General features: G+C 44.0%; 1 protein-coding gene across 7 annotated transcripts in view; it reads right to left on the bottom strand.

The window, feature by feature from the left end:
- The window catches only part of MROH7 (maestro heat like repeat family member 7), a 55,101-nt gene extending 41,387 nt beyond the window's left edge, over positions 1 to 13,714 (bottom strand). For 6 of the 7 annotated variants that reach the window (XM_070786478.1, XM_070786481.1, XM_070786477.1 and 3 more), the window contains exons 1-3: positions 13,523 to 13,714; positions 5,118 to 5,152; positions 2,806 to 4,111 (exon numbers count right to left, since the gene is read on the bottom strand). In XM_070786478.1, the coding sequence (XP_070642579.1) occupies positions 2,806 to 4,036 (1,231 nt within the window). In that variant the 5' untranslated portion in view covers positions 4,037 to 4,111; positions 5,118 to 5,152; positions 13,523 to 13,714. Of the gene's footprint in view, positions 1 to 2,805; positions 4,112 to 5,117; positions 5,153 to 6,627; positions 6,722 to 13,522 lie in introns of those variants that run through there. The other variant, XM_070786476.1, reaches the window with a different exon arrangement.
- Positions 13,715 to 17,037: the final 3,323 nt, after the last annotated feature.

Consider the following 17,037-nt stretch of genomic DNA (forward strand, 5'->3'; position numbering starts at 1 on the left):
GCCCACAAAAATAAAGTCTGACACTGTTTCCACTGTTTCCCCATCTATTTCCCATGAAGTGGTGGGACCGGATGCCATGATCTTTGTTTTCTGAATGTTGAGCTTTAAGCCAACTTTTTCACTCTCCTCTTTCACTTTCATCAAGAGGCTTTTTAGTTCCTCTTCACTTTCTGCCATAAGGGTGGTGTCATCTGCATATCTGAGGTTATTGATATTTATCCTGCAATCTTGATTCCAGCTTGTGCTTCTTCCAGCCCAGCGTTTCTCATGATGTACTCTGCATATAAGTTAAATAAACAGGGTGACACTATACAGCCTTGACGAACTCCTTTTCCTATTTGGAACCAGTCTGTTGTTCCATGTCCAGTTCTAACTGTTGCTTCCTGACCTGCATACAGATTTCTTAAGAGGCAAGTCAGGTGGTCTGGTATTCCCATCTCTTGAAGAATTTTCCACAGTTTATTGTGATCCGCACAGTCAAAGGCTTTGGCACAGTCAATAAAGCAGAAATAGATGTTTATCTGGAACTCTCTTGCTTTTTCCATGATCCAGTGGATGTTGGCAATTTGGTCTCTGGTTCCTCTGCCTTTTCTAAAACCAGCTTGAACATCAGGAAGTTCACGGTTCACATATTGCTGAAGCCTGGCTTGGAGAATTTTGAGCATTACTTTACTAGCGTGTGAGATGAGTGCAATTGAGCATTCTTTGGTATTGGAGTATAAACAAAGGCAAAAATTTCTTAAACATAACACCAAGGTAACAGACAATAAAAGAGTAGATGAATTGATTCTCATCAAATTAATCACTTGTGCATCAAAGGACAATGTTAAGAGAATAAAAAGACAACTCACAGAACAGGTGCCAATATTTACCAATTGTGTATCTGATAAGGAATTAATATTCAGAATATATAAAGAACTCCTAAACTCAACAACAAAAAGCAACTAAATTTTGGGACTTCCCTGGTAGTCCAGTATCATGACTCCACACTTCAAATGCAGGGGGCATGAGTTTGATCCCTGGTCACAGAACTAAGATCCCACATGCTGTGTAGCATGGCCACAAAATTAAAAATAAAAAACAAATGTGAAAATAGGCAAAAGACATTGTACAAATGTTCAATAGGCATATTAAAAAAATGTTCAACATCATTTATTAGTCATTAGGGAAATGCAAATCGAAATCACAATTGAAATATTACTTCACACTCTTTAGGATGGCTATTATAAAAATGTTTTCTAAAAAAAAAAAAACAAAAATAAAAAGTGCTGGCAAGGAGAGATTAATAGTGCAGCAATAGAAACCCTTGTACATTAGAACCTCTGTACATTGTTGGAGGGAGTGCAAAATGGTACAGCTGGTATGGGAAATAATTTAGTATTTCCTCAGAAAGCTAAACAAGAATTACCATACGATTCAGCAGTTTCACTCCTAGGTATATATCTAAAGGAATTGAAAGCAAGGATTCAGAGATTTTTGAGCTGACGTGTATAGCAGCATTATCCATCATAGCCAAATAGTCGTCCATGGACAAATAAAATGTGGTACATTTATTGGAATACTATCCAACCACAAAAAGGAATGAAGTACTGATTCATGTTACAACATAGATGAATGTTATGCTAAGTAAACATTATACAAAAGAACAACTGTGTGATTCCATTTCATGAGTTACCTAGAGTAGGCAAATTCATAGAGACAGAAAGCAGGTTAGAGTTCATGTGGGACTGGGGAGAGAGGAATAGGGAGTTACTACTTTATGGTAAGACCTTCTATTTGGGATGACAGACAGTGGTAACACAATATTGTGAGGTGACTAATGCCACTGAATTAAACACTTAAAAATGTTTAAAATGGCAGATTTATGTTATATATATTTTACTACAATTTTTAAAAGATTTATCATATAATATACCAAGAGCCATTGAACTGTGTACTTTAAATGGGTAAATTGTATAGTATGTGAATTAGATCACAATAATAACTGGACTCCACAAGTAAAGGAATGAAGTTGAACCTCAATTTCACTCCATTTCACTTGAACAGATGGATATATTAATAACATTCCAATAAAAATGCCAGAGAGATTGTTTGAGGACCTAGACAAATGTATTTTAAAATGTATACAGAAGAATGAGGGTGTTTGAATAGCCTCCAGGCATGGTGTGGAGGCTGTTGTCCATGGAATAATTTTACGAACTTTAAAGAGGGATTCTTTCAGATATGAATGCATATCTGTAAAGCCATGGTAATTTTTTAAAATTGCAATGTGGTATTGGTAAATGAGCAAATAAAAATATTTGGAGATATAAATAACTGGGAAAAGATCTTTACAACATCAAACACTGATGGATTCATTTACAGAACTCTTGCACATCAAAAGTGAGTCACGGGTTTCAGAGAGGACCCCAAGGCTTCACTTAGGTGGGAACCTCAAAAACTCAAGTCTGCCTGCTCCACTGGTCAAACTCTGACCTGAGAAACCAGGCCTGAAATTCATCAAGAAAGAAAAGAAGGTATAGTTAGATGACTTGTAATTTGTACAGGATAAAGTATCATTATATGGAATATTATATTACAGTTAATAAAACTGAAGCTCAGAGAGATTAAGTAGCTCATCCCAAGTCACACAGCAAGCAGGGGCTGAGCACTAGATCTCCCGTGTATAATTAATGTATTGCATGTTATCCATTACATGCTGTGTCCTTCCTTTCCCCTCTCCTCTTCCCTCCCTGCCCTACAAATCTGAATAGAGTTCTTCCAGGTCGGTGTCCTCTCTGGGGCTGGCACTCTGGCCTTACTCACCCTGAGAGATGCTCTGGAAGGCCGTGGAGTCCTTATTTGTGGTGTTGCCGGTGGGGAGCCCCGGTGGGAACTGGCCCACCTCCACACGAGTCATCTCACTCCAGCTCTCCAGAGTCCCCTCCAGAGGCATGGTGTGGATACTGCTGTCCTCGAAACACTCCTGCTGGCTGCTCAGCGTCAGGGTGGAGGTGTCGCTGAAGATGAGGCTGGAACCCAGGCTCAGAGTCTCCTTGGAGCCCAGGATCAGGGTCATGCACGAGGGTGGCGAAACGGTGGAGGTGGGTCCATTCGTGCTGGAGTGCAGGCTGACAACGTCGCTGGAACCGGGAACCGGGGTCAAGCTTGAAGCCTGAGTGACGGTCATGTTCAAATCAGACTTGGGGTTGCCATTTGAAGCCACGCTGATGGTTCCCTTGGGGCTTGTGTTCCAGACTGCACCAAAGGCTCTTTTTGAAACAGATCCAGAGATGTTATGTGAAACCACAGTGATGGTCTCGTTCGTGTCTTGCATAAGGGACTCAGGAGAACCTGAAGCTGCGTTCAGGTCCAGCTTGGATATGTTCCCTGAGCCCATGCCGAGCAGCTGATTGGAGTCAGGATCCAGAAAAGGGGTTGAGGCTGGAGTAAGGAGAGTTTTTGAGCCTGGCCTGGAAATGCTGTGGCCCAGAACAAGGGAGTCTTTGGAATAAGGCCTTAAAAATGGGTTTGTCTCAGGCCTGGAAGGATTGGAGTTGCTCTGACCCAAATCAAAAAGATTGCTCGAGAGGGACTTGACAGCCTCCTCCGAATGTGGCCCAGCATGGGTCCCCGAGCTCATACCCTGGGCCTCCATAGAGTGGGGGTTCAGAATGAGGTTTGAGGCTGGACTTAGGGTCCCCTGTGAGTTAGGCCTTGAGAGGTGATTGGAATCCAAAGCCAGGGCTTCACCAGAGTGGGCAGCAGTGATCTGGAGGGAACCTGGAGTCGTGGACCTGCTGTCATCAGGTCTGGGGGTGTTATCAGACTCCAGGCCAGGGGCCTCCTCTGAGACCGGAATCAGAGTTGGATTAAGGTCTGGAACAAGAGCCACGCCAGGACTCAGGGATGGATTCAAGAGAGCAACAAGGTCTGTGTTTAGGCTGGGCCCAGAGATGATGCCAGAGCCTAAACCGGGGGCCTCAGTGGAGTTGAGATTGGGTGTCATGTTCGCGTCTTCACAGAGGACCAGACTAGTCCCTGGACCCAAGGCCATGCCCGATCTGAAGGTCTGTCAGTGCCACTGCCCCCTTCTATCCAATAGCTGACTGTCGAGCTCCCTGAAGTGCTCCTGAGAGAGAGAAAAGGCAAGTTCAGCCTCACCTATTGAAATCTTTCCATGGCTCCCCATGGATGACCTCCATGACCACGCCCAGCCCACCTGTCCAGTTCCGTCCTACATGGCTCTCCCCTAGCTCTCTCAGCTCCAGCCTCATCCTCTGTGTTCCTTTCTTTGACCACACCCCGTTCCCTTTCAGCTCACAGTCCTTAAATGTAGTTTCCCTGGCCTGGAACCTCCCCCTACTCTCCTCGCTGATTCTACTCCTCCAAGCAAATGATACACAGCACTTTATTCCAATGATTTGTTTAGTGGTCCAGCCCCTGCTAGAGATGAGTGGGGACATTGGTGAGAACTATGCTGGGAGGGATTGGGGGCAGGAGGAAAAGGGGACAACAGAGGATGAGATGGCTGGATGGAATCACCGATTCGATGGACATAAGTTTGAGTGAACTCCGGGAGTCAGTGATGGACAGACAGGCCTGGCGTGCTGCGATTTATGGGGTCGCAAAGAGTTGGACACGACTGAGTGACTGAACTGAACTGAACTGAACTGATGCACATCTTAGTCCCTGGGGCATCCCCAGCACCTAATGTAATACTAGGTCCACAGTAGGAAGTCCACGAACACTAGACAAATGAGGAAACTCTCCCACCTTAAGGTAGAAAGGGAGAAGGGGACGTCTCCTTATTTACTACTTCCAGCCAACCCCTAAGTTGCAAGAACTACTCTGTGAATGGCTGTGGCACTAGATGCCCAAAGGAGCCTTGGCAGAGATGCCCACTGCCCTTAACAGTTTGTTCTGGGTGAGGCAAACTAAATGGAGGAGAACCTGAGGATATCATCCAAAGCAGAGCCTGTCTCAGCCCAGCAACCTCACTGCTGGGTGAACTCCCCAGTTCCCCGACCCCATCCCACTCCAGAAAGACTAGACAAAGGAGGAAACTCTCCCACCTTACCCTGCCCCACCCCCACACCTGGGCCTCCCTCCCTATGGGAACCGTAGGGACAGCTCACCTGCATGCATGGTGTTCTTAAGCAGGACTGGGCCCCTGTGAGGAGATGCGAAAGGAGATCAAGTCAGGCAAGAGTGGCTTTTTTGGTACTTACTGAGCAAAGTCTAAAGGCCAGGCACACACTTCTGCTCACAAAATCCCCCTGCATGCACACACACACACACATACACACCCGGAAGTTAGATATGCTTACTCCATTGTATGCTTAAGGAAGGGGAGGTCAAGTCACACACCCAAGTCTGGCCCTCCACAGGCTAAACATCCTTCTTCAGTCATTTTCCCTAGCTAACACCTACAGCTTCACCCCTTCAGATTTCAGCTTATATGCTACAAGCCTTCCAGGTCCCCCAGACAGGTGAGGTCCACCTGTAAGTTCCCAGGGCATTTTGTCCACTTCCCCTTTCTTGGCACACAATATCTGGTTTCCTCGCTAAACCACAAGATCCACAAGAGTCTAGCACCCCCACCTACCCTAGAGCCCGCGTGCCGCAGCAAGAGAAGCCACCACAATGAGGACCTCGCACTCTGCAGTTAGAACACAGTGCCTGTTGGCCACAACTCGAGAAAGCCCTCGCGCAGCCACAAAGACCCAGCGCGGCCAAACGTTACAATAAATACATAAAATAGAAAGGAGTCTAGCACAGCACCCGGCACACAGTAAACGTTCAATAAATGAGCTTGTTATTTCATCCTTTTATCTCTTCTTCATTCATTCATCCATTCCGTCGCTAGCTCATTTCATCACATATCATTTCTTATTCATTCATGCACTAACTCATTCACTAAATCATTTACTCATACCATACATTTTGCTGTGCACCTTATGGCTTGGCTTTGAAAAAAATACAGATTCACAGTCATGTTGTCCTGGGTTCAATTCCCAGCTCATCCTCCTACTAGTGTCAGCAAACTTGGGCAAGAGACACTCCCCACTCCCATCCTCCTCGTCTCTAATATGGGGAACATAAAGCCTGCCACCCAGGGTGGTTAAAGTCTCAGCATCTGGCATGGAGCCCACTTGGCCCACTGAAGGTCTTCTCTAAATTAGTTACTCATTCTGTTACTCTCTGTGAGGCATTATGAGCAGAGTAAGGTACTTAGAGCCCAGTGGGACCTTCCTTCACCCCCAAGCCAGCAGTTCATGCAGAGCTTTGCAACTTGCCTCAGAGGAAGGAAGTTTCACTTACCATCAACACCAGAGGTGATTTTACCCCGAAGCTAATGAAATTTAAAATTTCAAGGCTCCTTGCTCATACTGTTCTTTTCCAAAGGGCCTGTACATAATTTTGTATTCATAATTTTGTCTTCTACTTAAACAGGAGCCTCAAAATTATAAAAAGCCTCAGGGCTCCAAAATACCCTGGATCATCCCTCGCGTATTCTCCTCTCTGTACACACACACACACACACAAACACATGTCATATTTATCAAAAGGAGGCATTTTCAACCTGGAAAAAATTTGAGTCAGGTACAGCCTATGATGCGGTCAGTAGGATTTTGGAAGGCCTACCTGGTTTAACCTGTGAAAGAACATAAGCTCTACTCCTCTGACACAATAAATGCATAATACTGGTCACTGGGCAAAAAGCCATAGGTCTCAAGCCAGGCTGACCCTCCTTCATCCAGAAGAAAAGAGCAGATCTCCCTCACTTTCTTCTATTTCCTCAATCCTCCTCCTCCACCCTGCAACACACAGGTGAGTCTTCAGAGCTTAGGTAGACAGCCCACATCTTATCCTCCACCAAGGGGATATTGTGCATCAGGAAGATGGTGGTTGTTGAGGTGGGACCCAGGGGAACTAAAGGAAGTTGCTATACAGCTGCTTATTGGCTTTTGCCCCCAGGTCCTGGAGCCCCCGTTGGGGAGAACAGAGGGTGGCCATAAACCACCTAGCCCCATCAGAGACTGAAATCATTGACTGGTTCCCATCCTTTCTCCTCTACCTTTATGAAACCTTCCAGGCCCTTGGTAAGGGTTTCTGGGGCTCTCAGAAAGAGGAACTATCAGTGGATCTTCCAGTTCCTTGTTGAGAACACGTTTATCAGATGTATGGGCCTGGAATGTGTCAGGCACTTGTATGAGTATGTATACACGCATGCACGCACACACGTCTGACATTGTTGCACCTCGGTTCTAGAAAATCCAAACAGACTTTGCCATCATTCCTCCAAATCAGATCCTCTTATTCTCTTACATTGCAAGGCACTGGAACCATAATCCAAGCCAGACACAATATCATCCTTGACTATACTCTTCTTGACTTGCTGAATCCAAATTTTGCCAAGTTCTGCTAATTCTGGCTCCAGAAAAATTCCCAAGTATCTCCTCATATCTCCATCACCACTGCTAAACCCTAGTACGGCTCCCACTGCTTTGGGACTCTGTCTTGGAATTGCCCTCTCAACAAGGATCCCTGTGCATAAGGGTTGCTCCCAACAAACCATTTTCCAAATTGAGCACAAAGTTCTTCCTTTAAAATTGCATTCAACAGTATGGTACTGGCAAAAAGATAGAAATATAGGCTAATGGAATAGAACTGAGAGTCAGGAAATAAATCCATGCATCTATGGTCAACTGATCTTTGACGAGGATGCCAAACCTGTTCAACGGGGAAAAAATATTCTCTTCAACAAATGGTGGTGGGATTACTGGAAATCAACACCTGAAATAATAGATTTGGCCTCTTTCACACTAAATATAAAACTTTAATCACAATGGACAAAAGACCTAAATATAAGAGCTAAAATTGTAAAACTCTTGGAAGAAAATATATGGATAAATCCTCATGACCTTGGATTTGGCGATGGTTTCTTAGATATGACACCAAGATCACAAGAAACAAGAAAAAAAAAAGATAAATTGAACATTACCAAAATTAAAAACTTGTGTATCAAAAGGCACTATTAGAAAGTGAAAAGACAACTTACAGAAGGGGACGAAATATTTATAAGTCATATACCTGATTAGATCTAGTATCTAGAATAACAACTAACAATATCTTACAACATACAACAAAAAGATAAACAACCCAATTTAAAAATGGGCAAACAACTTGAGTAGAACACTTTAGTCATTCAGTTCAGTTCAGTCGCTCAGTCGTGTCCGACTCTTTGAGACCCCATGAATTGCAGCATGCCAGGCCTCCCTGTCCATCACCAACTCCTGGAGTTCGCTCAGACTCACCTGCATCGAGTTGGTGATGCCATCCAGCCATCTCATCCTCTGTCATCCCCTTCTCCTCCTGCCCCCAATCGCTCCCAGCATCAGAGTCTTTTCCAATGAATCAACTCTTCTCATGAGGTGGCCAAAGTACTGGAGTTTCAGCTTTAGCATCATTCCTTCCAAAGAAATCCGAGGACTGACCTCCTTTATAATGGACTGGTTGGATCTCCTTGCAGTCCCAGGGACTCTCAAGAGTCTTCTCCAACACCACAGTTCAAAAACATCAATTCTTCAGCACTCAGCTTTATTCACAGTTCAACTCTCACATCCATACATGACCACAGGAAAAACCATAGCCTTGACTAGACGGACCTTTATTGGCAAAGTAATGTCTCTGCTTTTGAATATGCTATCTAGGTTGGTCATAACTTTCCTTCCAAGGAGTAAGCATTTTTTAATTTCATGGCTGCAATCACCATCCGCAGTGATTTTAGAGAAATGTAAATCAAAACAACACTAAGATAACACTTAGCACCCACTGTGGTGGTTATAATTTTAAGAAATAGAAAATAGCAAGTGTTGGCAATGATATAGAAAAATTGGAACCATCAAACATTGCTGGTGGGAATGAAAATTATGTGGCCTCTATAAAAACCAACCTGGCTGTTCCTCAGGAAGTTAAACTAGAATGGCCATATAATGCAGCAATTTCACTCCTATGTATATACCACAAACAACTGAAAATTGATGTTCCAACCAAAACTTGGACACAAAAGTTCACAGCTGCAGTATTCACTAGAGCTAAATGTGGAAACAACCAACATGTCCATTGACTGGTAAACAGATAAAAAAAAAAACATGGTATATCCACACAATGAAATATTATCTACCCATAAAAAGAACTGAGTACTGATACATGCTAAATATGGTAAACTTTGAAAATATTATGTTATGTGAAAGAAGCTAGATGCAAAAAATCACATATGGTATGATTCCATTTATATGGTCTATCTAGATAATCAAATCTAGAGAGATTAATAGCAGATTAAAGCAGACAGACTGTCATGAGCAGGAGAAATGGGAGAATGGGAAGTGACTTCTTAATGAGTATGGGGTTTCCTTTTGGAGTGACAAAAATATTCTGAAGCTAGATAATGGTGATAATTGTGCAACATTATAAAGGTACCAATTGTCACTGATGGTAAATCCTATGCTATGTGTTTTGTACAACAGCTTTTTTTTTTTTTTTTTTTAATGCATGTAACAGATAAGAGAGAGTCCCTTGGACTTCAAGGAGATCAAACCAGTCAATCCTAAAGGAAATCGGTCCTGAATATTCATTGGAAGGACTGATGCTGAAGCTGAAGCTCCAATACTTTGGCCACCTGATGCAAAGAATAGACTCACTGGAAAGGACCCTGATGCTGGAAAAGATTGAAGGCAGGAGGAGAAGGGGACGACAGAGGATGAGATGGTTGGATGGCATCACTGACTCAACGGACTTGAGTTTGAGCAAGCTGAGGGATTTGGTGATGAACAGGGAGGCCTGGTGTGCTGCAGGCCGTGGGGTTGCAAAGAGTCATACACGACTGAGCCAATGAACTGAAGTGAACTGAACAGACAAGAGGGCATAGACTCACTTTTCCATGCTCTTCCTTTGTAAATACAACTAAATATCCTGGAAATAGTTCAACAGACAACCAAAAACAAACCAAAAAAAGGACTCAAATCTAGAAAGAAGGCAGTGGACTAGTTAGAAACCCCAGGGCTGGAGGGATGACAAGGTGGTGAGTTCTCTAGGGTTTTCTTCTTATCTCCCATATATTCCAGACTGGGTACCAGAGAGGCCTGTAACACAGATCTGCCAAGAGCATAAACACACTTGCAAGAAAAGAAAACCCTGTTTTCTCTGACCAAAGGACCAGAAAGAGAAGCCCAACAAAGAGCGAGCCCCGGGGGGAGCCCCACTCCCTACTCCATGCCCAGGGCAGCAGCAGTTTAATCCATCTGCAGTGGCAGTGAGAGTAGAGCCTTGTATCATGGGCCTGCCACTGAAAGGCAGAAAAGTGACTAGGGCCCACAGCTCCTGAACCCCACAGGGACACAGTTGGCCCAGAGAAGTGCCTCATTCCCCTGCAGATAACAGCAGTACAAATAAACAGGAGCTCCAATAGCTGAAGAACAAAGCAGGCTAGTGCTCTAGCAAAGTAGCCCAGAACCTACACCCTAAACCTTAACCTGCCAAAATAAAAGTGTTAAATAGGCTCAAGAATCTCTTAACATAATACCCAAAATGTCAAGGACACAATAAAAAATTGCTTGTCATACCAAAGACTAGGAAAAGAGCATCCTGATGAAACAGATGTCAGAATTTGTGAAAATGACTTTAAAGCAGCCATAAAAATACTTCAACAAGCAAGTACAAATCCTCTTGAAACTAATGATAAAATAGAAAATCCCAACAAAGAAATCAAAGTTATTTTAAAAATACAGTAACCAAAATTAAGATAGAAATTATTTTTTAAATTCAATAACTGAAAAAAATTTTAGCTTGCTGCTGGATGAGCTCAATAGTAAAGTGAAGATAACAAGATAGAATCAATGAACTTGAAGGCAGACTAATAAAATTTACTTAACCTGAACAGCAGAGACAAAATAGACTGAAAAAAACCTGGACAGATTCTCAGGTATCTGTGGAACAAAACAAAATATCTAATATTCGTATCATCAGAGTTCTGAAAAGAGAAGAGAAAAAGTGTTGAAAATTTCCAAAGTAGAAATGGCTGAAAACTTCCCAACTTAAGGAAAGATACAAACATACAGATTCAGGAAGATAAGAAAATCCAAAATGGGACAAACCCAAAGAAACCCATGCCAAAATACATCATGATTAAACTTCTGAAAACTAAAAGCATTGAAAAAATTATCTTAAAAGCAATCAGAGAGAATTACCTATAGAAGAACACTAATCTGAATGAGAGTAATTTCTCATCTGAAGCCATGAAGGCCAGAAAGAAGTGGTACCCATTTTTTAAGTGCTGAAAGAAAAGAAGTCAACCACAACTTTTGTAACTGGCAAAGTCATTCTTCAAGGATGAGGGGAAATAAAGATACTCTTAGACAGTACTTTCCTGTTCAATGGTTAAGACTCCCTGCTTCCACTGCAGGCAGCATGGGTTTGATCCCTGGTAGGGGAACTAAGATCCCACATATGCTACACAGTGTGGCCAAAAATAACAGATAAAGGAAAAATATGTGTGAATTCAACCATGCCATCCCCCTCTTAGAACCCCTCTGTGACTTTTCATGGCTTTTTAGACTGTGGGGGTGTGGGTTATATTTTCTAAAAGACAGATTCCCAGGGCTTCCCTGGTGATCCAGTAGCTAAGAATCCATCTTGCAATGCAGGGGACACTGGTTTGATTCCTGGTCTGGGAAGATCCCACATGCCTCAAGGCAACTAAGCCTTCAAGCCACAACGAGGGAGCCCACAGAGCCCTACAGGCCGTGCTCTGCAACAAGAGAAGCCACTGCAATGAGAAGCTCAAGCACTGCAGCTAGAGAGCAGCCCCGGCTCGCCACAACTAAAGAAAGCCCACTCAGAGCAAAGAAGACCCAGCACAGACAAAAATAACAGCTAATTGATTAAAAAAAAAAAAAGATTCTCAGGCTTCATCCTTAGAAATTCCACTTTGTAGCTCTGAGGGGACCCAGGAATAAGCATTTATCAAGCCCCTCCACTCCTCCCCAAAGTGATAATCATAAAGCTGATGGAAAGGCCACAAGTGGAGACACTCAGACCTTCAATCTGACATCTGTGTTTCATTTGCCAAGAGCCTCAGCCCACAGGCCTTACCCTCCATCTCTTCAGCTACATCCATCCCTTTCCAAGCCACATGCTTGAGCCCCTTTCAAACTTCTTCTGGTGCTTCCAATGGGGCCTTTGCAAATACCCTTTCCTCTTCCTGAAGACTTCCCCCAGACTGCCCACCACTTCATCATTCCCCTGGCTAACATCTAGTCACATTCCAGATGCCAGTTTAGGTTTCCGTTCCTCTAGGAACGTTCCTAGGACCCTCAAATGTGGCTGAGGTGCCCTCCTCATGTGATCACCTGTGTCAGAGAATTGCTCTGTTTACCTGTGTGTCTCCAGTTTAGAAAATGAGCTTCGTGGATATCTATTACCCCTGTTTTCCCAAGACAATGCCTAGTACCCAGAGAAGATTCAGAAAACATTAACAGAATAAGGAAATGAATGAATGACAACTCTTCAAGACAGGTACCATCATCCTCATTTACTGGCACATCAATTCAGACTGCTCAGGGGACATAAGTAGATTTTTACAAAGCCTCCCGCAAGTGGCAGAGGAAGGATTCAAACCCAGGTATACTTAGCTCACAAGTTTCCCTACAGGATCCCAGAGATTTCCGAGGTATGAGTCACTCAGTGAGACCACATCTTCCCACTTCTCATTCCTTATTCCCTCTGCCGCTCTTAGGCTCTGTGATGTGTTAAGTCACTTCAATTGTGTCTGACTCTTTGCGAACCCACTGATTATAACCCATCAGGCTCCTCTGTCCATGGGACTCTCTAGACAAGAATACTGGGGTGGGTTGCCATACCCCACCCGCTTCAGGGGATCTTCCTGACCCAGGGATTGAACCTGTATCTCATGTCTCCTACGTTGGCAAGCAGGTTCTTTATCACTAGCACCACCTGGGAAACCCTCTTAGGTCTCTATCCTACAGGAAAAATCCAGTGAAAACAACACATCTCTCCTAATGCCCAGCTATAATGCACAAATCCAGGGCTTTGGAGTCAGCTGAACTTGAATTCAAAACCTGCCCTCTCTCTCACCAGAGGTGTGAGTCAGGGAAGGAAGCTTCCCCACACTGCATGACTATCTTAATGCTCAATTCATGAGATAAGTATAGAGAATAAAATGTGATAACGCACATAGGAATTTTCATAGCATCTGGCCCCCAGCAATTCCCCCAGTAAATGTCCATCCTCACTGTCCCTTCCTCCCTATGGGTGACGGTTGGGTGGTGGCCTTGAGAAAAAGACCAAGTCTGGCTTTCAGTTCTCTGCACCCTCTCCCCCTAGTCCATGGTATTCCCTCCCTGGATCTCACTCTCCCTCTCCTCCCCCAGACTCCCACCCACCGTATTCTCAGAACTTGTTAGCCTAAATGCTTTGTCCATGAGCTTTAAGCAACTGTTGTAAAAGTTCAATGCATTACCTCCACCTGGGGCATCCACATGGTAACAGAAAATTCAGCCTTAAGTCAAAGGTACGAAGTTCTAAGAGTGGAATTACAGCCAGAGGGAGACTTTTACCCAGTGGGGTGGGGTCAAGGTGGTAACTGCCTTGTGGAGGCTGTGGCGGCTGCCCCCACCCCTGGGACTTTCCCAGAGCCACCCCTCTGCTTACCTAGGCTCCCCCCCACCCCCAGCTCTGGTGTTGCAGTCTTTGTGAGGTCACCATGACTCAGAGTTCCCAGCCAATGAGGCCCCTTCTATGTCTACACAGTCAGAAGAAGCAGGGAGATGTCCTTTCTAAGAAGGAGGCATCTTCAGCCCCTCCACCACGGCCTGGAAATGACCTAGCTCAGACTAGCTCAGACAAAGTCTGACTTCCTCACCTGGCATTCAAGTCTTCTCATAAAATCCCCTCACCCTGCAACTCAATTGTTGTTGTTCTGTCACTAAGTCAGGTCCAACTCTTTGCGACACCATGGACTGAAGTACACCAGGCTTCCCTGTCCTTCAGCATCTCCCAGAGTTTGCTCAAACTCATGTCCATTGAGTTGATGAAGCCATCCAACCATCTCATCCTCTGTCATCCCCTTCTCCTGCCTTCAGTCTTTCCCAGTATCAGGGTCTTTTCCCTGATGAGTTGGCTCTTCACATCAGGTGGCCCAAGTATTGGAGCTTCAGCTTCAGCATCACTCCTTCCAATGAATATTCAAGGTTGATTTCCTTTAGGGCTTACTGGTTTGATCTCCTTGCTGTCCAAGAGACTCTCAAGAGTCTTCTCCAGCACCACAATTCAAAAGCATCCATTCTTCAATGCTCAACCTTCTTTATGGTCCAACTCTCACCTCCGTACATGACTACTGGAAAAACCATAGCTTTGACTATACAGATCTTTGTCTGCAAGTTGATGTCTCTGCTTTTTAATATGCTGTCTAGGTTTGTCATAGCTTTTCTTCCAAAGAGCAAACGTCTTTTAATTGCAAGGCTGCAGTCACCGTCCGCAGTGACTTTGGAGCCCAAGAAAACAAAGTTTGTCACCCAACTCCACCCCATTCATCCTGGCTGAGGGCCTTAATGTCAGACGCCCAGACTCTGGCCCGTCTTCTCAGTAGTGTCCTGCAGGACAGGCTCTCCCCTCTGCCAGCCACCTGCATTCTGCAGCCAGGTCATGTCCATGCTCCTGGTCTGGTCTCTTCACAGTCTGCTTTTGCTTGCCTATCCACCCTGTTTCTGCTTCCTTTTCAACTTTTAAAGTATGCACTAAAGCATCATATATATGTCACATTCCCTGGTAGTTCAAACGGTAAAGAATCTTCCTGCAATGCGGGAGACCCTGGTTCAATCCCTGGGTCAGGAAGATCCCCTGGAAAAAGAAATAGCTACCCACTCCAGTATTCTTGCCTGGAGAATTCCACAGACAGAGCCTAGCGGGCCCTAGTCCATGGGGTCGCAAAGAGTAGGACACAACTGAATGGCTAACACAAAGCATGATATACAGGCAGAAAACTGCACAAACCAAGTCAATTTTGGATGACTTCACCAAGAGAGCACACCCGTGTAGCGGGCACCCAGATCTACAAACAGGAACTACCAGGATCCCAGAAACCCTCCAGTCAGGATCTCCTGCACTAAGGGTAATTGCTAGCCTGATTTCTTACAGGTCTTTTAGACTGGCCTGCTTCTACACTTTATACAAATGGGATTATACAGTACAAACCCTTTTGCTTCTGGCTTCTTTGATTCAATATTAAGTTTGTGAGCTTTTATATGTTTTTGCATGTGGTGGCTGTCCCTTCTTCTAAATGTTGGCTCTCTTCCAGTCTCTTCCTCCTTTTAATCTCTTTCCAGAGCCTCCAGGTAGTTAGTTGTTCTTCATATTTTGTCCAAAGTTCATAATTGTTATCTCTAGGGGGTTGGTCTGATAGGAGCTACCTTGACATTACTGGAAATACAATAGAATCTCTCCTCTTTAATATTTTTTCTTTTTTCCTTTCTTTAGGATTACTGATTTTGCCTTTCTTCTCTCACTCCTTCCCCCCACCTTTTCTATTTGTATGAAATTTACATATTCTATGTCTATTCCTTACAATTACTCTAGCCATTTTAATGTGCATACTTTAAATAGAAAAATCCAAAATTATACTCCAAAATATCCAAAATATAACAGATAATACTGTTATCTGCAATCCTCTTTCAGAAAAATCAAGAAACAAGAGACAGCAGAAGAGTTTAACACTAATCAGCCAACTTACATACCATTGTTATCTTTTATTTTAGTCCTATTCTGATGTTTAAATCCTACCAATTAGAAGTATTGGTAGCTGAAGCTGAAGCTGAAGCTACAGCTTCAGCTTGTATTGTATTGTAGCTGAAGTTCCAATACTTTGGCCACCTGATACAAAGAGTCAACTCATTGGAAAAGATCCTGATACTGGGAAAGATCGAGAGCAAAAGAAGAAGGGGATGGTAGAGGATGAGATGGTGAGACAGCATCACCGACTTAATGGACATGAATTTGAGCAAACTCCAGGAGATAGTGAAGGACAAAGGAGCCTGGCATGCTGCAGTCCATGGGGTCACAAAGAGTCGGACATGACTTAGCAATTGAAAAACAGCAGCAATTAGATATCATGGTTTTATGCAATCGATGTTTAGATTTAACCACTGTGTGTGCATGTGTGCTAAGTTACTTCAGTCAAGTCTGACTCTTCTCAACCCTATAGACTATAGCCCTCCAGGCTCCTCTGTCCATGGATTCTCCAGGCAAGAAGACTGGAGTGGGTTACTGTGCCCTCCTCCAGGGGATCTTCCCGACACAGGGATCGAAAGGAGGTCTCTCACATCTCCTGCCTTGGCAGGTGTTCTTTACCACTAATGCCACCTGGGAATCTTCAGATTTAACCACTACTCCACAAATATTTTGTCTGATCATGTAAGCAGCAGGACTCTATCGGGCCTTCCTGGGACAGAACCATCCCCTCCTTTTCCTTCACCTGTCTCTTGTTTTTTTCCTTCACCTGTCTCTTTAGCCTCCTAGGCCTACACAAGTTCCAAATAATAAATTTAATTATAGAAATGAGAAAGTGCAGAAGAAAAGGAAAAGTCAAGCAAGACAAAATAATAAGTTTAGCCATTAAACAAAGGGCTTCCAAAGTGGCACAGTGGTAAAGAATCTGCCTGCCAATGCAAGAGACACAGAGACTAGGGTTCAATCCCTGGGTCAGGAAGATCTCCTGGAAGAGGAAATGGCAACCTACTAAAGTATTCTTGCCTGGAAAAATCCCATGGACAGAGGAACCTGGTGGGCTACAATCCAAGGAGTCGCAAAGAGTCAGACATGACTGAATGACTGAGCACATTAAACAAAGTCAAGGACCTTTCATTCTTCCTCAAGGGCTATAGATAATATCCTGTCCCATGTCCTTGGAGCTGTTTTGCAGAGAATGAAACCTCCACCAGGTGGAAGAAGTTAACTGTGTGCTGTCCACAAGCATGTAGA

Source organism: Bos indicus, chromosome 3 (genome assembly GCF_029378745.1).
Source record: "Bos indicus isolate NIAB-ARS_2022 breed Sahiwal x Tharparkar chromosome 3, NIAB-ARS_B.indTharparkar_mat_pri_1.0, whole genome shotgun sequence".
NCBI lineage: Eukaryota > Metazoa > Chordata > Mammalia > Artiodactyla > Bovidae > Bos > Bos indicus.